Source organism: Microchirus variegatus (assembly GCF_963457635.1).
Source record: "Microchirus variegatus genome assembly, chromosome: 4".
NCBI lineage: Eukaryota > Metazoa > Chordata > Actinopteri > Pleuronectiformes > Soleidae > Microchirus > Microchirus variegatus.
In genome coordinates this window covers 9,646,706-9,671,932 of record NC_139805.1, presented here as the reverse complement: position 1 = coordinate 9,671,932, position 25,227 = coordinate 9,646,706, and the positions used below count along the sequence as shown (strand labels likewise).

The following is a 25,227-nucleotide window of genomic DNA, read 5'->3' as shown; positions in this document are numbered from 1 at the left end:
TGCTGTGTCACACGGATACATAGTCAGCATAGCTCCATGTTTACACATCGTCTCTTCCCCTCCACCCACCTGCAGCTTCCCACTGCACAGAAATCAGCTGGAGCTGCTGAGTCAGACCTCAAGCTGCACGAACCTCCGAAACTCGCAATCCCAGATGATAAAGAGGAGCTGCTGCAGGTGTTATTTCCTCTCACATTAATAATGATATCATTAATCACTGAAGACTAAAAACAACCACAGCTGAGTGGACGACAGGGCTCCGCCCACCTCTGCACTGTAGGTTATGGAGGGGAGAGGTCATGTATTGTTTTTTACTTTAATCATGTGTGTGAAACTCTTCGAGTTCCCTTCTTCTGAATGTACATCAACATTTTCCTTGCCATGTTTTAATAATTGTAAGACTGATCATTTACTACAGCTGCAAAAGAAGGAGTTAGTCATTTTTAAAGGGACACTATGTAGTATTTATGGGTTTATATAACCCAAAATCCACTTTTTTATACATATTATGTGCTCCTGCATTGTCTTGTCGATGTATAATAGTTTTTGTTTCATTTTCGTAGTGTTTTAAAAAGTCATGTAAAATAACATGGTCGTGGGCCGCGGTTGCATAGCCACTGTTAGCAGCGAGGCGCCATGTTTCTACCGGAGCCTGTAAGGACAAACGCGAGAGAACAAATCAAGCGTCTCTTTACTTGTAGCGGAAGTCCCGCCTCCTCTCTCTCCGCTTCGTCTGCTACGGCCGCGGTAGCTCGCCCTCTCCCTCACCTCACGAACCTCATCTGCTGACACGGAGAAAGATGACGAGGACGACATTTGACCAGCTGCGGATACCGTAGCGCTCAGGGAAGGGAGGGGGTGAGCAGAGGAGCAGTTCTTTGTTGTAAATTTCAGCCTCTCCTCTAGATGGCACTATAAACTACTTACTTCACCTTTAACTAAATTAAAAATCAGAATATTGAGGCAGTCTTGTACAAAGTCCCTTAAAGGGATACCGGAGTAGAAGTACAAGTATCTTACCAGAAAATGACTTTGGTAGAAGTAGAAGAAAATATATATATGTAATAATAATAATAATACTAATAATATTATTACTAAAGTAAAAGTCTTAAAGTATATGACATTTACTGTACTTAAGTATCAAAAGTAATTTTCTGATATAAAATTTACTTGAGTTTAAGAAGTAAAAGTATTAAAAAAGTGAGTAGTGCTAGTGAGCTCAGTGGTAGGGTGAGTTGTCTTTGAACTGGAAGGTTGTGGGTTAAATTCCTGACTCTGCTAGTCTATGTGTCCTTGAGCAAGACACTTAACCCAATGTTGAAGTGTGTGAACGGGAGAAAACTGTAGCTCAACAAGACTAGAAAAGCTCTATGTAAATACAGACCATAATACCAACTCTTCTTCTTCTGATTTTATTTCGTAGTAACGAGTAACAAAGATAGTTAGAGGAAATGTATCAGAGTAAAAGTAAAAGTAGAGAGAAATACAGAAGTACAGATATGTGAATTTTGTAAGTACAGTAACAGAGTATTTGTACTTTGATACATTACAACACTGTACTGAGGTAAAGTATTTCTTAAATCCCTGCAACAGCCAGTGGATAAAAAAATAATTATCCTGTAGTGAAATGTGGTTTTTTAGGTGCACATTATTTATAGATACATTACACATGTTCTCTGGTTTCAGGGCAGTTAAATCACAGAGTTACTGTGTTTGGGTTTGAAGGAGTTCAGGGAAACACGGTCCATCTACAGAGTCACTGCGTATAGATAGTGTCTGCTGTCAAACAAGCGAAGGTTACACTCACTTTTAATGACACGCAGTCATCACCTCAAGGCTGCGATGCTTCTATTCCATAACAGTGGGTTGGTTACTGATCTACCTCATATCTCTGTCTTCATTTGGCTCAACATTTCAGAAATAACAGCTGAGGAGACATTATTGTTAGTCATGCAGCTAAAGCCTTGCATGGCCACAAGGCCACAAGGATACTGAGCTTTACCTCGATGTTGTTGTTGTTGTTGTTGTTGTTGATGTTTTATTATGTCTCTTCAGTTGCAGGCTGTTAAAGATCATATATTTATATGTACAATATGTACAGCAGCGAGCTTTAGCATGCAAAACTTTGCAGCAGTGTGGTTTCAAAATGTCCTTAATCACATGCAGTACCTGTTCAATGTGTTTTTTTTTGTCTTGTGTTTCTTATCCAAGCAACGTCAAAGTCGGCACTGCACACACTGGTGACCTTAGGAAGTCACCTGCCAAGTTTTCTGATTCACTGTCAGACCGACATCGCTTGCATTTATAGATTTATATGAAAATACAGAGCTGCACATGCCATAACGCATCCACATTCATAGCTGAACTGAACCGATTTCACTTGGAGTGTTTCCTTCGATCTTATTAAACAGACTAAGGGAAACCAGTAAACAGTGCCTGTGTTTTTATTTACTTCTGTGACCTCAGCTGCTGCACATTAAATGTCATTCTAACATTGTACATTGTTATATTGCTGTTTTGGTCAAAAGTGTTGTATGGAACCAGTGTCCTACAAATAAACTGTCCCATCGTCTGTTTTATTTCCATAAACACCAATCCAAAGAGCTGACAGATGCAAACAGCTGTATGATTCCTGAGTGGCTCACTCCATGTAAACAAACCCTTACCCTAAACTTAATTCCCACCCTTGCCCTAAAACCAGGTCACCCCCAAAAAGCCCTTTAAAGATGTGAGGACCAGCCAAAAATGTCCTCACTGTGTCTGGTTTATACAATTTTTGGTCCTCACAAAGCCACAACTATAAGAAAACTCACACACACACACATCACCACCATCAATAACACGTGAATATTCAGCTTAAAAAACATTCTCAGAAGATTAAAAGCTACTGAATGATGTGATGTGATTGTGTATCAGGACATGTTTCCCTCCACTGTGAGAGGACGCTTTGCCTGTCAGGCTTAAGTGTTGGTGGTGATATGTGATGTGTGTTGACCTCTGCTGTCACACAGGTGAACAACCAACGCAACTTCAACTCAAGACTACAACTCCATCTAGAGGATACGATGAGGAGAACCAGTAAAAAGCACGTGTTTCTGCAAGTTATGATTATTATTGACTCTGAACCACTTGATTATCAAAAAACTCTTTAAGTAAAAAATACCTGCTTAAGTCTACAATATCTTTATATATTCACCACTTTATCTGAAGAAAATATTTTAAAGGTAGAGTTTAGAGATCCTGGAAAAACTGCTTGAGCACATGCTACATTTTGAATTCAAAAGTCCAAGCTTTCTTCAGACTTGATTTTCACGGATTCACGAGCACTTTGCAGCATCGGTAACCTTCGGTGACACTAAGTCACTAAGTTTTTGGGATTCTTGTTTAAAATGACAACGTGATGGCGTGCTAAAATAACCCTGCCAACATGAGGAAACGTAGCAGCATCTGGATACACAGGCAAAACAATGCAACATATGCCTTTGTTATTGTTTACATTCTTTGTTGCTGTATTCCTGTAATTTACCTTTTTCAATCTGATATACATTTTTTTCTTATTCTTTTATGAATATACACATATATGTACATATATATACACACACATATATATATATATATATGTGCATATATTGTGGGGTTTTTTTGGCATTGAAGTTAATTGTAGCCTGCTTATTTTTTTATAATGTGCCACAAAGTTGGCATATGGGGATATGGCGCCACCTAATGGAATGTTTACTATGAAAACACAAAACAAAAACGAAAAAAAATATAACCACTATTTCAGAATAACTTCCACCAGCAAAGTACATATTGGTGGATGTGTACGTTTGAATCATTGTGATGCAAATCTTATCTTATAATCACAACCAGCTATTGTTTTCTTGATAAAAAATAAGTTTAACCCTGTTTGGCTTCTACAGCTGCCCAGTTCAAAGAGCCATAAATCCCAGCTCTACTTTTGACTCACAGATTAGACGCGCACACGCGATGACGTCACAAGAATTGGACACGCCCACATATTTGACGCCAGTCACGCCATACGAGCAGTCAGAGCCGTTTAACCAGCATGTGTGTTTGCATTATGCTCTTGACACACAGGACACGCCTCCTTCACTAGTAATTATTAATATCAAACAAACAGTGAGTGACTCCCAGTGACATTAAAGGTTGTTTTCCTCTTTCTCTCTCTTCCTGTGACACTTTAGGTTTCACTTTCTTTTCCTCAGAAAAGGTGCATTTACTGTGTCTTTAGGCCTCCACAGTGTTGTTCGTCTACATATATCAGCACAGACCTACAATGGAACCAGCTGCAGACAAAAACAAGTAATGCTTTATCTATTTCATCTATGATTTATTTACTTTTAACCGGTGTCGCTCAAACAATGAAGGGTACTCGAATGCACATTTTAGATTTACATTGTTGTCGGTTTCTTAAAACTTCTCAAAATGTTTATGCCAAATACATCCTGAGAATATGGAATTCTTGAAGTAACAGCATTATCACCATCGTTAGAATACAGTGGTGTAAAGGAGGCAGATGAGGAAGCTAGCCCAGATAACTTGATCATTTGGTCTCTCATTGTCCTCCTCTTCCTCACATGAATTATATTTAAAAGAAAAAAAGAGAATTCAATTAAAAATATCAAGTTAAAAATGAAACATGTTACACAAGTGTAAGATAGATCTGTCCTGTTTTAAAATGTATCAGTGGCTGTTTCTATAACCTACAATTGGAAGCCAGTGTCATGTTTCATGATCATTCACAGAAACTGATATTCACAGAAGCTACTAATCATGAAACATTGTCGGTGATTTTTGGGGGCAACTACATTTACAAAGTTCCATTTTATAACTGAAAAGTATAAAGTACAACCTCATTGGCTGCTACTTTGTGTTGTATCTGTCTATCTGTGTTGTCTTACTGTGACCTGGGTTGTTTCCTGCTGCAGCATTTTTGGCTCTGCTACCATCGCTCCGATGACCACAGTTGCTGCCAGTCCAGCAATCAAACCCCCAAACATATTTGGAGCATCTCCGATGGTCCAAGAAGCTCCAAAAGCATTTCCTTTCGCTTTTCCAGGTAAGCTACTATTCCTTACCTAGACTGTCCTCCTTACAGTGTTTTACTACTCTTGTAGTTTTCCTTTTGGATGCTTTATAAAACAAAAATCTAGTTATTGGCAACAATGTCAAAACACTTTACAGCTGTGTGCTGATCCACTAAATTAGGGGCCTCAAACTCAAATGACCTGGGGGCCGATGAACATCCAATGAGCATCCAGGCCTGTCATGATGGGGCTGGTTATGTGGGGGAAAAAAATGTGGGAAATTAGCTTAAAATCATATCACAATAATGAAATAACAATGTTCACACTATTATTCACAGAATTTCAAGGTTAAAGTGTTTGTTCACAATAAAAAACCTAAAATTAAATAATAACATATGGGTTAATGTGATTAAAACACTAAACATGCTAATATATGTATATATTATCATATTACCTTAGGTATTATTATTATTATTATTATTATTATTATTATTATTATAATAAAAACATTGTTTGATGATTCGCTTTGTTCAACAGTGAGTTCGGAGGTCAAATATCGAGTGAAAAAGGAGATAAACTCGACAAAAGCGTGAGTAAAGTTGTGATATTTCATAAAACAATCTCCAATCCAGTTCATGGAGGAGTAATTTTCAAACCTCAGCTGCATTTATTTATCCTTAGAAGTCTTATTACTTCTACCAAGGAGATTATGGTTGTCTGTTTGTGAGCAGCCTCACTGAAAAATCTGCTCATGATTTTCATGAAACTTCTGCAAATGAACAACATGTTAAATATGTAAAGCTGAAACGCTATAATAATGTTTTTTATTTACAGTATCTATGTACAAATGAAAATGATCTATATCACCGAGCAAATTTACACACAACGAGCACCTATGTGTCTTTAGACTTTTCTCACAAAATCCACACAACACTGAGGCAGAAAAGGCTCCGCTGCCCTTTATGGTTCTACAAAGCTGTCAATCTAAACCTGGCTCCGCCTTCCAGACAGTTCCTCCAATCACCATGCAGAAGCCCAGCGTCTGCGCCCGCCCACCGCTCCATTGACTCCCATGGAAGCTGAGCTTCAGTGGAAGTGACCTTTTTGCCTCATTTGTCCAATCAGCGTCACGCTCACTGCAATGAAATAAAAACTATTCTGTGTCGTCTCATAGAGAAAACAGCTTAAACTGTGCTTCAAGTGGTTTTAATGTGGAGGCTGCTACAGAAATCACTTAAGACGATCCGTCATCCACAAATAAACAGCTGGTTGTGAACGAACCAGTGACACGTTCTAAGTTCTAATCGCATTCTAGCAAACGTTTAGTATTGAAATATAAATACAACACAGAATTTACGTATTTGACGCCATTTTAGAGGAAGCTGAGCTTCCCTTGTTGTCCCTGATCTGAACACACACACAGATACTCTTTAGTGCAGACCAAAGCAGCTGTAGTTTCTGTGGGCTCCTATTATGGAATCAGTAGGGCCTTATGCTCCCAGTTTACAACTAAATCATTTAAACTGTCTCCTTATTTGCATGTAGCTGTTTGCTTTTTCTATCGTTTTCCTCTAATGCTTGTGTTTCACTCATCAGTTCTGGCGATCTTGGATCTGGGAAAGAAATGGACGTTTCAACAGAGCAAATGATGAACAGATCTTTCACCTTCGGTGACAGTAACAGGCCATGATTTTTGGCACTTTTCCATAGACGTTTTAATAGTGACTAAAGCGGATGTAAAACTTGGCGTTCAAAATTAAATTGAATGTACGTTTAAAATCTCTCTTTAGGAATGGGTTCCAAGTTGGAATCTCCATGGAGAGATGTGGAGTGGACAGAGGAGTGAGTACAGCTGTAACATTCAATTAAGCCAAGTTTGAAACTATTTTAGATCAATGTTGGCCTGAAGTCTTGCGTTGAACATCTTGAGTGTGTGTTTCTCACAACGTCATTAAACTGTTTTTAAAGCTTGGGGCTTTCAGTATGAACACACTGACACATTGCAAAGCATTTTGGGTGAACGTTTATGCTACAGTGCTGCTAACATTAGCATTTTATGTTTTAAGTATAATTGATTTAGATCATTTAGGTAAAGTGACCAAGTAAGTTTAGCTTAATTGAGTTTAGTTTTAGTTCAAATTCACGAGAAATCGATTGTTTGAAGAACTATGATTACAGACTACAGTCAACCAAGATTTTGTGTGATGAATTTATAAATCAGAGTCCTGCTGATACAAACCTTACCTTGGTAATGTCTTGCACAATCAATAAGTGAGAATTTAAAATTCCAAACCATAGACGAAGAAGCAGCCTGATGAAGACCATCAGCTCCCACAGACCGAGCTGCAAAGACGTGACTGAGACCAGGGTTCTCCTCTTGGGCCCAGTTGGTTCTGGAAAGTCCAGTTTCATCAGTTCAGTCCAGTCGGTCTTCAATGGAAGGGTCACCAACCGGGCCATGGTTGGCTCCTCCCCAAACAGCTTCACTAAAAAGGTAAAAGGGAAACAGCAACAAGTAAACCTGTTGAGGTGAAGCCGTAAAATGTAACGATAATAATAATGCATTTTGTTTATAGGCACCTTTGAGGACACACAAGGTCATTGTCATTCTTGGCCAGGTCACCCTCTATTATCTGGTTAAATAAAGGTTAAATAAATAAATAAAATTGTCAAAAGTATGAAAATGTCAACAAAATACAGGAAACAACATAAAAACAAACCAAAATATTGACCATGAGAGTACAAAGTATAAGAAATATAAGCCAAGTCTATGAGAGTGAATAAGTGATGACTGACCGGGGTGTGAACCAAGATGGCAGTCCTGCTGGGTGAGAGGGACGGACGGAGGTGGGACATGTGGAAGTAAGCTGAGCGAGTGACATTATCGATGTGTGATTTGAATAACCCGGGGCGGAGGGGGAAACTGTGCATCTGCTGCTTGATTCAGTAGAGTTACACATTCCGACTGACTGACTTTTCTGACTGCTTTGTCTTTCCCAACAACAGTCAGTGTTATCAGTCATATTGCCCAACCTAGATCTACTTGAAGCATTCAAAAGCTTGGCCATGACAACGGAACAGAATTCATAATATACACATTTGTTTTTAAGACATTCAGAATGCAGCTGCCAGGCTTTTCACGTACAAAGAGATGCCACCAACTCTAGCTGTCCTTCCCTGGTGACCTGTGACATTTAGAATGTATTGATATTGATAGATATTTATGATCTGGACTAACTGTTCTGAAACCTAGAGTTGTCTTTCAGAGTTTTCCCTCCCATCACCTTCAGTTTTTCTTGTGTCAGCTGCAGTCTTTCAACATCCGCGGTCAGAAGGGAGAAGACGCCACCAGACTGGCGCTGTGTGATATTATGGGGCTGAGTGAACAAGAGATGAGCGGACTGACCCTCCATGACATCCTGTCCGTCATTAAAGGTCACGTACCTGAAGGACACAAGGTACAGCGATATGCACATTTTTCGCTGGTTTTGTCTCCTCATTTTTTCTGACCCATGATCTTGGTTCAGACGTGAGCTGAAGAGTTACTCTAGTGATTATTGGTCTCCCCTAGTTCAGCCCGGATCAGCCAGTGAGAACCGAGACAGAGGGCTATGTGAAGTGGCCAGGACTAAAAGACCAAATCCATTGCGTGGCCTTTGTGGTGGATGCCTCTCAAATCCTCAAATACCCTAAAGGCATCAGCACCACCTTCCAAAAGCTCAGAGAACACATCAGTGACCTGGGTGAGTAAAACATGAACTTTTTCAGACACAAATTGAACTTTGGACATTTATTCTCATCTTATCTTCAGATTGTATTGCATTAAGATGTCGTTTGTTAGATTAAAGCTCACATAGAGTGGTCCTGTTGCACATATATGTTAGTTATGGAGGTCTACTTACATACATTAACTTGTTTTTACGGTCAAAAACCTCCTAGTTGCTGTAAACGAGCCGATAGAAATCTCTCTTTTCTGATGCTCTCGTCAGTTGCGCTATTTCAGACTGAACTCTCACACCCAGGTGACAGAGTGTGTTGTGATTGGCCAGCCAGCGTAGAGCCTTCGCAACTGTCTTGTAATTGGCCAGTACCCGGACGTGACATAATCAGCACACCCGCTCTCAGAAGAGCAGCTCCCCCCTCTGGAATGGTGGATGCACTGCTCCTCATTATCAAAACATTGTTTTAACAATGTTTAAAAATAGCTTCTTGATGACTCCCCGCCGCAGTCCCTTTTATGACTTTGACCTGGAGTCAGACCCAGAGTCAGAAGACACTGTCGCTCAGCACTGGCTGAACTGTTTGTTTCGAAACTTCAGGGCTTCTTAAACAAGGTAAGGACGCAGATACACACTAAACAACAGCGTTAATTGGAACTTCCGGTCTAGATCCGCTTTAAGCTCTGGCTCAAACTGCAGAGACAGTGATAATAGTTATCACATTAAAAAAGAACCAGTTGGCAGTTTTTATGTTGTGTATTTCTCGGTAATGTAATGTCTCGTGTGGTTCTGTCAGGTGTTCACCAGGTGGCTCTGCTGACCCACGTCGACCAACTTTCTCCAGACACTGCCAAAGACGTCTCCCATGTTTACAGGAGCAGCATGATTCAAGAGATGGTAGGTTTAAACAGAGCGTACGCAGTTCATCTTCTGTAAATGACCTATTCGGACTCAGGGCTTGTGCAGGGAGTAGAAAATGTGATCGTCGTGGTGTTTGTGGTTGTAGATGAATAGAGCCGGAGCTCTGCTGGGCATGTCCACGTCCTACATCGTCCCCGTGAAGAACTATGCCTCAGAGCTGGACCTGGACGTGAACACGGATGTGCTTCTTCTCAGTGCCGTCGACCACATCATGCAGTATGCTGATCTGTATTTCCAGGACCGCACTGTGCCTGTTAAAGGGATTGAGGACCTTTACGAGGATGAGGAGGAGAACTGAGCAAAACATTACACTTACAAATTAGCTTATTGATGATGCTGAGTGTACTTTTTGAACATTAGTTGTTGTGGCAAATGTTGTTGTAAGATGTCTGATAAAGAAATAAAGTTCGAACAAAAGCAACTTGCTGAAGCGTTGGTTTATTTTTTGCCAAGAGGCACTCCGTGATGGCACTGAGTTTGCATAGTTCTAGGCTCTAGAAGATGTGTGTGCAGCTGGTTGTTGTTGGTGTCCGTTAAAATGTATTGAACACAAAAACCATATTGTGTATATAGTTTGTTCAGTCAAAGACACACAATACACACAGACTATTGTAGAAGTCTCCAGGCCTGCAGTAACTCATATAAGCTCATAAATGTGACCCAACAGGAAAGAAGAATCAACTGAAGGAACCCAAACAGACACCAATACACTGAGGAAGTGTATTTCTAGGAAATATGAACAGGAATGGTAATAAGGCAGTAATACTGATCCCTGAGGAGACAGAGCAATTCCTTTATCTGCTTCTCAACAAAATAAATAAATGAATAGCTTTGCATGTAAAAAAAAAAATGTAATACACAATAGGAGGAAGAAGTAAAATACCAAAAAAAGCACATAAACGACAGTAATTCAAAGAATACTGATTTGAAAAGAGGGGAAAACACCAATAATAACAAGCAAAAATGCTTATCTCAAAGAAACTGAAGGCTACAACTGTTACAACTCCACACTGTAGATCCCAAACTATAAGCCGATGCGGCTTCGCTGTGATGTCACACTTTCTGAACGGTTTGTTCTGATGATGCAGGTAGATGAGGTCACGGCTATAATGACACGCTAAAGTGTCCTAAGTGAATAACGCTGTCAGAGCTGGTCGTCTGCACCGAGTAATGCAAAGTTATGGATGACATGGATTAAAACACCTAGAATGAACATAGCGTGTACAAAGCAGGTGTAGATGCAATGACGATCAAACCCAGGAGATTTAGTACATGAGTAGTAAGAACGAGATGCAGTAATGAATGATTAAACCCAGAAGAAGGTAACAATGCAACGTAATTAATGTCAACTCAAATATCTTCAACCTCGACACAACCAACATTCCAGGACAACCGCTTTGAACTTGAAAGGATTTGAAATGGAGGTAAGCAGTAAAACACCAGAGGAGAACAAATCAGCAGCACGCGATGTGACTTTAGTCCATCTTTAGAGTCATGCCCTGGCTTTTGTACATATATCTTCAGGCTGGGGACAGACATAGGAAAATCATCACAGACCATGGATATCTGTGATGATGTGGAGCCGTTTAGTCAAACTCTGTTGACAGTTGACTATGGGGTGCTCTGTGAAATTCTGGGAGGATCCCCCAACACTTCACCCCCTGCTGTCCCTCCAACAAGAGGGTTCAACAGCAAACTCCAGGCAATGGAGAGCGGCAGTGCTCAAACCTTGTGCCAACAACCACTGCATAGTCAAACTATTGTGCAGTCAAGGAGTCACCAAAATGGCCAGGCAGGCGCTCACAGCCATGGACAGGTAAGATACTAGGTTGGAGAGGGAGTTGTGTTGAAATGTGTGTAACTGGTAGTGAAAAAAGCCCATATCTTCTGGTAGACCACACCGTAATTATTATATATATATATTATATATATAAGATATATTCATATAATATAATATGATATGATATATTATATCAGGAGAGGCAAGTACCACTTGCCTGGTGTATGACACTGAGTGAGGAGGTAAAGCTGGAGACAAGAGGTCATGTCACCCATAGGATTCCAAACACCCAGGCAAGATCAAGACCAGGAGCCAAGTACACCGTGTTCTTGCCGGGCTTTGTTGGCTATGTTCCTTCATTTTTTTAAATAGAAATACTGAAAATAATCACTGTGGTTGATGGACAGTAGTAAGCAGAGATAAAAACGTATATTCCACACACAACTCAATTTATCGACTACTTCCTCACCAAACATTTACACAACACTTTATTCAAAGTTCTAAATGTTCTCAGTGCAACAGATGAATATTTCTGGCTTTCAACACTGCCTGTTCTTTATCCTTATTAGGGCTGCAACCAATGGTTAGTTCCATAATCGATTACTTGTTTAGTCAGAAAATGTTGAAAAATCTTGATCTTTGTTTCCCAAATCTGGAAATGATGATGTTCTTGAATGATTTCTTTGTCAAATGGAGCAAAGAAACCATAAAATATTCCCATTTAAGAAGCTGAAAAATGAGGTAGCATAAAATGTGTATTTTGACTGTTTCATAATTTAACCCCCAAGATTGAAACACATTCTAAATGTTGTTTTCCGCTCCCCTTTCTCTCTCTGAAAGCAATGTCTTTATTTTATTTGGAAGTAAGTTATTTCTTGCTTATTTGCACTGTTTTTAAAAAGAGTTATTTATTAATCTGATGGTCCTAATCTGCATCTCACACCTCTCTACACAGCAGCTCATTCAGTGTAAGTAGATTATTCCATCAGTGCTGCTAATAAATGGATCATGATAGGTGTAGTGTTCATAATAAAGTGAGCAGTGTCAGTGAGCGGGAATTGTCTCTGCATCAGAGGATGAATGACAACACCATGCAGCTCCAAATTTGGCCAGGTGTTGATTGCATGTTCTCTGTTCATTTGTTTGCATATTTTCATGATGTTAATGCCATGGTTACTAAAATAAACTTAGAAAAGATATAGCACACCCTTACCAGGTGACCTGCAGGTCTCGATCTAGGATTTGTGAAGTCAAATTCACTCAGATTTTGTCTGAAGAGAAATAAGAAGAGGAATAATAATAATAATAATAATAATAATAATAATAATAATAATAATAATAATAATAATAATAATAATAATAAAAAATAACTTGGACTGCATGTAGTCCTGTGATGTGCAGTGAGGTTCATGATACTCTGGAGTCGTACGTACAAATATATGAACCCAAAATAGAAGCTTATTTTAATTTTGACCTTAATTGAAATATTTAGTTGTTAAGAGCTTTTAATTATGCTCCAACCAATTCAATACTGTTCAACAATAACAGCAAAAAAAGAATATTCACTATAAGGTTAACTTTGATTTATTTTCATTATTATTATTATAATATTATTATTATTATTATTATTTTATTTTTTTTACTAAATTTTAAATTGCGTATGATTCTCTTACCTTAATTTGTATAGTCCATAGTAGAAAAGAGCGGGTTATACCTGAAGCAGATCTTTCACCTCCACCTCCTGTTTCCACTGAAAAACAGTTTAGAAAAATCATTTATATTTGAGATTTAATCTTCAATTTTGTAATCTTTTAAATTTAAATTAGGTCAAAATTAGGTTAAAATCAGGTGCACCTCTGGGGCTCAGCACTGCCCCCTATCAGTGCGGCACAGTACTTCCTGCCTCACCCTGTGCATGTTCACTACGCATTTATGGCCGATCAGAAAGACTAAACAGGTCTAAACAGATCACACACATTCATTAAATGTATCAGCCAGACTGTGGGACATGTGTAGTACATGTGTGATCAAACATGTATTTGCGATATGAAGAGAGACAGCAATGGGCATGCGCCAACTGCCTGCAGGAAATACATAAAATTAGTGATTTTGACCATAGAAATGTTGAAATCATACAGAAAGCAAGAAATAGGACGGATTGATTTTCTCTGATCATTGTTAGTATTTTACTTGTCACTCAGTGACGTGACACACATGCTGTACGTCACTTAGACACTGCGTGGGGGCACAAGGCCCATTATTTCGACAAAAACATTCAAGAACATTATCATTTCCGGTTTTGACAAACTGATTGATTTTTTTTTTTACTTTTTTAAAAAAAAATTTATGGACCAAAAGATTTCTTGATTTATCGTGAAAATTATTTTAATCGATTATGAAAATAATCGTTAGTTGGAGCTCTATATTTTTTTAAGGAAATTAACCGTGATACCTAGCAAAGGTGTATGAAATTCCCTACCAAAACTTGCCATGGCAACCCAGATCAAAGGTAGACTGGAGATGAAATTCAGTCCAAAATGTCTAAATAAAACTATTTTTATAAATCAATCACTATATAATTTGTGTTTAAGTGTCTAAAAACCAGGTGTCTTTTACCGTCACAGGACCTGGGCACAGCACATCAGAGTCTGAGCAGACTAGAGACCGAGCTGAGAGCGTCAATGCAGGCCATGGATCCACGAAATGATTTGGAGCTCATTATTCAGAGGATGTCGGGAGGAGAGTTGCCGGACATCGACTTTGAGGTGCTCCATAAAATTTTGGGAGACTCACCAAACCCTCTACATCCTCTTCATGTCCCTGCGATGATGGGGTTCAGCACCCAATCTCAGGGAGTGGGAAGTGGGAGCAGAGGGATCAAACCACTGGGAGCAGCTCCACCCAGCCTCCACCAACCACTAATGACTGCTGCTGGGCAGGCTGCTTCCACTCTGAGCCAACACTTGCTGCATAATCAAATTATTATGCAGTCAAGGGGTCACCAAAATGGCCAAGCAGATGCTTATGGCCAAGGACAGGTAAGATATGAGATTAGAGATGATAGAGTCATGTAGAATTGTATCAATATTTCTATCAAGGTACATGGTGTAGGCCGACAATTGGGAAAGCAAGGATCTGTTTATCAGTAACCTTAAAGTTGTTATGTGTGATATTTAGACACATAATGAGTGGTTAGCACTCTTGCCTTTGCAGCAAGAACAACCAGGTCCGCGACCTGAATGGAACAAGGCCCGTTCTGCATGGAGCTTGCATGTTATCTCCGTGTGGGAATGGGTTTTCTCCGGGTTCTCCAGTTTCCCCCCACAGTCCAAAAACATGCAATATGGTGATTAGGGTCAATTGGACGCTCTGAATTGACCATAGGTGTGAGTGTGAGAGTGAAAGGCTGTTTGTCTCTCTTATGTTTCCCTGTGATGGACTGGCGACCCCTATCACCCTATGTCAGCCGAGATTGGCACAGCGCCCCCAGTGACCCTCATGTGGAGGATAAAGCGGTAGATGGATGGACGGAAGACCATGATGTGTCATCAGAGATACTGGCTTCACTGAGAGCATGGTGCAGCCGATATATGGCCTTTTTGGTTAGCAGTTTAGGACGACATTGTAGTTGGCGGACAGCTAGTGTTTCAGGGCCTGAGGACATGAGGTTGAGTTTAGAGGATGTTTTGGAAGACTTAAAATGCATTTTTTTTTCTCCTTTGAATTTCTGTGGCAGCGTTACAGTGCCACACACAGGCCTGGGATGTGTACTACAGTGTTGAGTTGTTTTGGAGGTTTTGTTTTTGTGTACGAAGATATTTCTTGAAACAATGCTGTGTTGATAGAAACATATTTAAGAGCAAACAAGATTGTATCAGGAAGGTTTCCATGTTGATAAGGCCTACGGTCTCTAATGTTTTCTCCAGGTTAACGTAAATGTCTTCTTAAACTCCTTCAAACTGTCCGTCTCACCCGTATAGATTGTGTACATCCTCATCATTGAAAGAGTGTCCTTTGTCCTGTACCATGTGTTTATGCAGGGGTTGTTTGGAAAATCGTCATCCCATTGCACTGCATACATCACACTACTGTGTGCCACTGCTCCATTAAGTCAACTTTGAACACCCACAGATGTCATTTGTACTTGATCCTTTAAAATGTTCACTATAAAAGTGTCTAAAAAAACATCTTTCTCTCAATGTCACAGGAGCGCAGCACAGCAAATCAAAGTTTGAACAGAGTAGGGACAGAGCTACACGCGTCAATGCAAGTGATGGATCTGAGTGAGGATTTGGAACTCATTTCTCAGAGGATTTTGAAAGGAGAGTTGCCAGACGTTGACGTTAAAGTGCTCCGTAAAATTCTGGGAGAATCACCCAACCCTCTACCTCCTCCTAATGTTCCTGCTGCAGCAGGGATCAACAGCCAACCCTGGGCAGTGGGAAGTGGGAGCAGTGGCAGCAAAACACTGGGATCAGCTCCATCCAGTCTTCATCAACCATTAATGACTGCTGCTGAACAGGCTGCTTCCACTCTGTGCCAACAACTGCTGCACAGTCAAACTGCTGTGCAGTTGGCGCTCCAAAATGGCCAGGGACAGGTAAGACACTAAATTAGAGAAGATAGAGTCACGTAGGGATGTTTATTAATTAAAGGTGCCATATGTAAGAATCGAAGTGTCCAGGGTGTACCCCGCCTATCGCCCAATGTCTGCTGAGATAGGCACAGCACCCCCCGCGACCCTCTGGTGGAGGATAAAGCGGTAGATAATGGATGGATGGATGGATATGTAAGAATGTGGCCAAAAACAGTTACTACATTCAAATTCAAAATACTGAGGTCTTTTACGTTTTCTGACGTAACTGGCAACCCGTGGTTGCTTGGCAGCTGAGACTCTACTGACTGCAATGATTGGTAGATGGCGGTAGGTGGCGCCACATGCAAAACATGATTACAAAACATAAACATGATTTGCAGTCTGCAAAATATTTTTTTAATGCAAATATTTTGGCTGTACTGTTGTTGTTGGTGAGTTCAGTTTGTTATATGAACATTATTCCTGAGTCTCTGTGACATATTAGGAGGATTTTATGACCAGTTGCTTTAGATTTATTACATAATGCACCTTTAAGTGTAAGGTTTAGTCCAACACAAGTGAATAAAAAGGTTTGTTTTAATCTAAAATCATTCTGTTAACAAACTCGCTCAATGGAATAAGTAACACAAAGCTTGACCGATCAGTAAGTGTAACAATAACTGTTAATTTGCCTTTTTTTAATAATAATTCATGAGTTACCAGTGTAGTGTGGAGAGGTTACTTACTCAGCCTCTCGCTGAATTTTACTTTGCTAGAATTCTTCTTCCCACATCATGGAAGCTTCAAAGTTTGAAGTTAAAATGTGAAAACATGTGACATGTTCTCAGAAACATTTAATGTGAATGCTTTAATACAAATATCAGCCACTTCTGGGATGCATCTGCAGAGCATTTTAGTCACAGATTACTGATATCAATCATTTTTTTTGCTTTTGGTGGATAATCTGTTGGGTGAATATACTTTTCAAAAAAGATTTGGATTAGATAATATGTGCCACTTTTCCATGATGACTGCTTTTCCTCCACATAAGGGTTGCGGGAGGCGCCGTGCCAATCGCACTTGACATAAGGCGAAAGGCAGGGTACACCCTGGACAGTTCACCGGTCCATCACAGGGACACATAGAGACAAATAATCCCTCACACTCACACCTACAGTCAATTTAATCTCATTACAACTTCATAGATGGAATTTGTACTTCATCTTGAGCTATTCAATTCAAACCTGCCTTCTTTTCCTGTCACAGGACCTGGGCATGACAAATAAGAGTTTGACCAAACTAGAGAAAGAGTTGGGCGTATCCCTGCAGGGGATGGATCTACGTGAGGATATGGAGCTCATTACTCCGATGATGCTGAAAGTAGAGATGCCAGACCTCGACTTTGACGTCCTCCGTACAATTTTGGAAGAATCGCCCAACCCTCTAGCTTCTCCCAACGTTCCTGCTGCGACAAGGTCGAACAGCCATCCTAAGGCAGTGAGAAGTGGGAGCAGTGGGAGCAAACCACTGGGAGCAAATTCACCCAGCCTCCACCAGCCAATAATGTCTGCTGCTGAACAGGCTGCGTCTACTTTGTGCCAACAACTGCTGCATAGTCAAGTCTTCCTGCAGTCAAGGGTTCACCAAAATGGCCAGACAGGTGCTCATGGCCTGGGACAGGTAAGAAACGAGTTAAATGTATCAACATGGGTCATACTTAAAGGGGCTATATGTAAGAAATAATCATTAAGAAATAAAGAAAGACTGTAAAACTGAACTACTGGCTTCACTGGTAACAATGTTGCTGACTTGCAGGACACAATCTCTGTTTATGTTTTGATTTGATGTTTTTTCCTGTGTCGCCACTCACCCAATAATTCAGATAATAGCATTTCAGAACATTGGGTGCAAGCATTGTTACTCAAAACGATGAGCTGCAGCTGTAGGTCTGAGATACCAAACCCTACCAAATCTAAAAAGCCTCACTACCCCTCTCAAAAACGTATGGAATATGTGCGTAATACAGTCTAATATAGTGTCTAAAACCAGTTTTCTGTCAATGTTACAGGACCTGGGCACAACACATCAGACTCTGAACAGACTGGAGACAGAGTTAGGAGCCTCAATGCAAGTGATGGATCTACACGAAGATTTAGAACTCATCACTCATAGGATTTTGAAAGGAGAGTTGCCGGATGTTGATTTTGAGGTTCTCCGTAAAATTCTGGGAGAATCGCCCAACCCTCTGCCTCCTCCTAATGTTCCTGCTGAGACAGGGCTCAACAGCCAACCTCAGTCAGTGGGAAGTGAGAGCAGTGGGAGCAAAACACTGGGAGCAGCTTCATCCAGCCTTCATCAACCGTTAATGACGGCTGTGGAACAGGCTGCTTCCACTTTGTGCCAACAACCGCTGCACATACAAACTATCATGCAGTCAGGAGGTCACCAAAATGGCCAGGCAGGTGCTCACGGCCAGGGACAGGTAAATTAGAGATGGGGTTATGAAGAAATTTACCTAATATGTCTATCATCACGAGAAACATTTATAAATAGTGTAAGGTTTAGGCCAACACGCTAAAATCACTCTCTTAACCCATGTGTTTTTGAATGTAATGTAAGTCCCAAAAAGCTCTGCCTATCAGTGAGCGTCATAATGAAATCTCCTGTGCTTGGCACATCTTCTGAGAGGATTAATATTGTAGGTTAAAGACAAAGACATTTTTCATATTTTGCATTGCAAAGTTGGTTTTACAAGTGTTTTTGTAATGTTTACAGCCGTCCATGCTATACTATTTAATGTTCTAGAAATGTAACTTCCTTCCCTCTCTCCACGCAGTTCCTACCATATCAGCATCCTGTTTACCACCCTCCAGGAACAGATCCCTCAGTGAGACCCTAGTTACAGTTACACACACACATGCACGCAAACAATTTTAGTTAGTTGCTTTTTATAACGTTCTCTGGTCTTTACATGCAATCAAATCAAGCAGTGGCTAAAAATCATAGACACCTGGTGAGAAAGATGACATTGATTGATGATATGTTTTGTGTGTGTCCACAGTTCCTTTCATTAAGGCTAAATAATGGGGTCTTACAAATGCCTGCAATTGGAGTAGTGTAAGTAACACAATGCAAATGAGTCTAATCAAACTGTTGTATCTTCAAACACAATCTTTTTTCTTATTTCTTATGTATGTCCCTAATTTTGTTTTTGTAGGAATGGAGAGGTGGTCTATGGGGTTCCACCAGATGTAAAATTAACAAGTTATGTGAACCTTTTGCCGCCGTCACAGAACAACATCATGGCAAAGTAAGTCGCACCTACTTTATCGTACCTTCTCAGTATCACACACACTGGAAACAAAGGTTCTCATCTCATGTTTTTTGCCTGTATTACTACAGTAAGCGACGGTGTGGGAGCAGTGAGGATGACGGGCGGCCATACGTTAAGAAGCCGCCTAACGCTTTCATGCTGTTCATGAGAGAAAACCGGGCAAAAGTTGCTGCTAATCACAGTGCGGCAGCCAACTCCCTCCTCGGACAAATGGTGAGGCTCACATTTAATCACAATACACTTAGGCTGAATCCCAATTCCACCACTTCCCCCTTCCCCTACCCACGTTCATGTGAGGGGTAGGGCTGTCTCGTTTCTCATTTAGGTTTAGGGTTAGGGCCAAGCCCTAGGGCTACATAGCCCTTGAAATGAAGCTTCCAAAGGACCACACTTGAAAAGGAGGGTTTTGAGGAAATTCCCCCGCGTCCCCGTCAGCGAAGTTTGAAAGCCGGTCGGTAAAATTTTTTTGGAAGCGGTGGCTCAAGCCAAGAACTCGCACAAATGTATTTTCATAAACATTTTGTTGTTTTTTCGGCCAATCAGCTTCTCACGGAGAAAACACATGGCTACTTAAATATGCACATAGCGAGGCTGCTGCTGCAGTAAGTGTGTGTGAGTATGTGTGTGTGTTCACGTTTGAATGAAGATGGACAAGGAAAAACCGCAGAAGAACTTAACTGTGGCTGTACTTTTTAACAAAGACAGAGACAGACACAGATCTCACACACTCATTAGCATTTTAAGCTAGCGATCTTTATGCTAACGTGTTATCATAAACGATAGCAGACTTCATTGTTGCAAAAACAACAAACAGATGGATTATTTAGCGATGATGACGTGACTCCAGCACCCCGAACCTCTTATTAACCTTCTACGTTCTTATGGAGTGAGTTTTCATTACTGCATCAATCTACGTAACGTTAGCGTTCAGATCATAGCTACAAACGAAAGGTAGCCGACATTTCCAGCTGACTCGGTCAATGGGGGGAAAAAAGTTATACTATATTAGTCAGCACACGTATGCGTCTGTGGCCCAGGCAACAGACATTACTTTTGAGGACGGCATTTTTGGATTGTTGATACGATAGGCTTGCCGCCTCGATTGTAGCAGTACGCGAGCGTCAAGTGAGGATGGCGTGACGGTAATGGAGGGGTGTGTCATTTCTTAGGGGAACGTTCTTACCCCTAGCACCCTTAACTCTGTATTGAGGGCCATGGGGAACTCCGACAAAGGGGTAGGGGGAAGGGGAAGGGGTGGAATTGGGATTCAGCCTCAGTCTTGTATAATGTAGCTAAAAGGGATACTTGAGTAAAAGTATCTCACCAGAAAATGACTATGGTAGAAGTTGAAGTCACTTTATATAATATTACTTAAGTAAAGGTCTTAAAGTATATGACATTTACTAAATGTATTATAAGTAAACAGGGTATCTGCATGTCTCAACAAGTCAAATTTAAAACTTTTTAAGACCTTTTTAATGCCACCTTTGATTAAACTTAAGACCGAAAACACTATAAATACAGGCGATTGTTTGGGTATACATTTTCACATCCTGAAAGTACAGGACATGCTTTTACCGTCACATGTGTGCACTAATCAGCCTGTGCAGTAGCATGTTGTTGTGGTTCTGTGTTTCTGTGTGTGTGTGTGTGTGTGTGTGCACTGACAGCGTGTTGTCTGAGTCCACAGTGGAAGTCGATATCAAAAGAGGACCGAGCCAAATATAAAGAAAAGGCAGAAAAGGAGAAGCTGCTCCACATTATGCAGTTTCCTGACTGGTCATGCAAAGACAACTATGTATGAACACCACACTCTCGCACACGACTCACACATGCCGTTACATGATCACCACAATGAGTTTGTGTCTGTTGGTTTTTTTTTTGTAGGGTAAGAAGAGAAGGAGGATCAGGAAGAAGGTTCCCAACATGACTACAGGTAAGACAATATTCCTCAATCAGGGTTTTGATGTGATATGTGATCAACAAATATACAATTTGTTACTATTTGGGATTTTTATAATATCAAAATGTATAATACATTTTAATAATAATACTTTTATACATCAACTCATGTATACATGATTGATTACAGTATATCTTTTTACTATTATATATATTATTTCTATTGCAGAGCTTGTTTTGAATTTTCATCAATTGTTTTCCCCTTTTTTTGTGGCTTTTTTCTTTGATTCTGTGTGAGTTTATTGTTGTAAAGTGACCTTGTGTAATCTAATCTAATCTAAAAGTGGGGAGCATGACTGAGGGCTATGTTATGCTTGTTTATTATTGCATAAATTACATTAATATTATTGATAATCCATGGATAAAATTAGGAAAACTAATAATACGAAATACAAATTAGAGATTACAGTACAGTTGAATACAGAGTTCATCCCTAATAGATTGTAAATTAGATTCAAAGATTATGAAATATAATTTAGTTTAGTTTATTAGTTTAGTTCACAGTGACCATATACAGAACCAGGTCTATACCAGTTAGCTAAATAGGTAATTTGCAAGATCATTGCTAAGTTTTGTAATACTCGTGTTACCTGTTTTGATATATGCAAATGTGACATTTTGTTATTCAATTTATTATAAATTGGTAATTGTTGGAATTGTTACAAGTTAGGTGTTGAAAGCAAAGTGATTTCATACAAAAAAAACATACAAAATAGGAGGATTAAATCTTAAAACACAACCAACCTTGTATCAGTCCCTCCAGGATTTCAGTTTGTGATTGTTGTGACAAAATAATTGCATAGATAAGGTTTTTCAAAAAAGGAGCAAATCATGTTGCTGTGTTTTCAATGCATTTTTGTGATGAAATTGCAAAAAAAAAAAAATTGACAAAAAATAAAATAATAAATAAAGGCTTACAACAGGCCTATCCTGTCAGAGCCACATATCATACATAGCAGTACATCTACATTTCTGCAACATCAGTATTACCACACCTCCTGTTTCAGTGTGATCATGTTTTGGATCTGGTCAATAAAAAATATCTTTCAAGCCAAAATGAACGTTCTAGTTAAAATGATGTTGTTTTATGTCATGTTGATTGTTGAATTCTCATCGTCCTGACTGAGCTTCAGCCTTTGTGTGTGTGTTCTCCAGATATTACTCAGTCACATTATGGGAACTTGTCTTCCTTATGGGGACAAAAAGCAGGTCCCATAACGGTAATTATTACATTTTAAGACCAATACATGTTGTATGGTTAAGGGTAAAGGGTCGCCAGGAAATTAATATAATGTCCTCTGAGGTGATTATTATTCATTACATTTCTAGAGCGCTTTTCTAGACACCGAAAGCGCTTTACATTATTAATTAACACATTCTCACTGGTGGTGGTAAGCCATGTGTAGCCACAGGAAGCGTGGCTGCCAATGTGCGCCAAACGGCCCCTCTGACCACCACGATCATTCATACATACATTCATCGCATGTTTTTTTGAACTGTGGGAGGAAGCCAGAGAACCCGGAGAAAACCCATGCACACATGGGGAGAACATGCAAAGTCCTTGCAGAAAGTCCCTTGTTCCAACCGGGTCTTGAAGTTGTGCCAACCGGGGTTTGAACTCGGGTCTTCTTGCTGCAAAGGCGAGAGTGCTAACCACTACAACAACCGTGGGCCCAAGGAACCAGACTGTGTGTGTGTGTTTGTATGTTTGCGTGTTCTTGTTTTTGTACAGACACAATGAGGCAGAACCTAATTGCTGAGAAAATGATTAAGTTTAGGGCTAAGATTTGACTTGCGGTCAAGGTTAGGGTTGGGGATAATGCTTTGTTTAGGCTGGTAGTCAAAGCAGCAACGCAAACCTGTGTGTGTGCGCATGTGTTGTGTGTTTGTGCGACGGACCAAGTCCTCTGTTCTTTAGCAAATATTGTTCTTTGTGAAGATGTGAAATGGAAATTTCCCTGAAAGGTGGAGCCTCCCAGTAAAATTGCGGGTTACATCGGTTGCGATGAGAGTGCCCTGCAGCTCTGTGTGTCTGTGGAGAGGAGAGACCAACAGCTGCACGCAACATATCGGTTTGAATGGTATTGTCCACTTCCGCAACCCACTCTTTGGACGACCCCCCATTTGAGAAAGGCCGGTGAGTGCTAGTATGTTAATCAGTGTGGAACAGCAGTTCACAAAGCAGGTGGGAGTTCAGCTTAATCAGATTCTTCATCACACCATCCAAAAAGTGTCATGTTTTCTGGGACTGGTCTCTTCTGAAGGAATATTCTCATATCAAATCCCTCTAGAGAGTAAGACCATACCTTTGGTTTTGAATTTGAGCCTCAAAATTGTAACATTAAGTAAATATATTGCTGGTTGCAGGGGAGAGGACTGTGATAATGCAATAGGAATGACATTTCTGACTGGGACAAGGGACAAATGGGTTAACTTTGTTAAACCTTGTAGGTCTGTTTTGTTTGTTTTGTTTTATTTACCCTGCTCCCTATTTGCATTCTGTGCTCTGCGGTACTGTTTGTATATGGATATACAAAGACATTACAATTGGTGTTTAAAGGTAAATTTATTGCGGTTGGAAATTTTAAAATGAGACTTCAAAACACAGTAAGTGGTGGATGATGTCAAACTCGTGAGAGAAAAGAAGTATAAGGGGGGAATGACATTAGTTTAGCAAGTAGCATCACTTCTGAAATGATTTAAGCTGCATTTACACTGCACGGTGCAAGTGACCCAATTCTGAAATGTTCCAGTTATGAGCTCACAGATCCAGAAATCGTCAGATTCAGGCCTCATTTGTATATGGAAATGAATACAAACATTTCCATCCTGTAAATACAAGTGTACACTTATCTACAATCACAATACTTTCCTTCAACCGATGTTTCCTGCCCTTTAAGCCTTTCCAAAATAACACAACTTTCACTTCCGTCTTCCGTCTGTTAACCATTTTCAGCCACAGCCACTCTGTGGTTTTTGTGTAAATGTTTCAGATATGGGTCACTTTTGAAAGACAATATAAGCAGGTCCTCCAGAGAAAAAACACCCTTAGTGAATGAATTGTCAGTGCACTGATCAGTGTCTTTGTTTGTGTTGCAGCGTCACCATCAGACCCTGACGGCAACCAGACGGTGGTTATGGAGACTTCTGCCGCAGACTTCAGTGACGACATCTACATGAGTGTGTAGTGAGGAGTCCATGAAAACAGAAATACAGCACACTGTATATACCACACATGAGCCTTTTTGGGACCAGATGGGTCAAACCGGGTTCAGACAAATGTCCAGAAATTATTGTCAAGCTTGGGTTTGGCTTGGACGTGACAATTTTTTAGCTCTTTGAGTGAAACATAGAATAAAATAGGGTGAATTTAAATAGCGATTTTTAACAAATTTTAGAGAGATTTTATTGAAATGAAAACATTTAATAGATAGGTGTATGATGAGTGAATGAGTGTTTTTAAGTAGAAAGTGATTAGTGACTGAGCCAGTGTTTCTGTTTAGAACCAGAACAAAACTATTTGCAGCAGCACATTGAACACAACGCACAGGCTATAGATCAGGGATAATCAACTAACATTCTAATAGGTCCACTTTGAAAAAATTTCCTCAAGCAAAGGTCCGGAACATCATAATGTCTAACTTGCGTTATTATTTAGTAGTGGGTTATATACTGAAGTAGCCTAGTAGTCTGCATGTAATCAACAACTGACTGTCAGATCAAATACAGAAAGAACTATTCAAAAACATTTCGACAATATTTATTGTCACTTTTATACAATTATATAGATGTAACACTAAGCAAGACCTGCTCCAACTTATGACTGAAGCAGCCAAGAGAGATTTTTCATAAAGCATGTTTGTTATTTGTGGTTTCTTTTGTAAATA

General features: G+C 39.9%; 1 protein-coding gene across 1 annotated transcript; it reads left to right on the top strand.

Annotated features, from left to right (window-relative positions):
- Positions 1-4,211: 4,211 nt before the first annotated feature.
- Positions 4,212-9,986, top strand: LOC310925759 (interferon-induced protein 44-like; the record flags this gene model as incomplete). The annotated part of the gene is made up of 10 exons (XM_083887775.1): positions 4,212-4,323; positions 4,950-5,080; positions 5,586-5,637; positions 6,645-6,718; positions 6,839-6,890; positions 7,347-7,542; positions 8,354-8,506; positions 8,620-8,791; positions 9,564-9,664; positions 9,774-9,986. The coding sequence occupies exons 1-10, from the start codon at positions 4,298-4,300 to the stop codon at positions 9,984-9,986; spliced, it is 1,170 nt and encodes a 389-aa protein (XP_083743901.1). The 5' UTR covers positions 4,212-4,297.
- Positions 9,987-25,227: the final 15,241 nt, after the last annotated feature.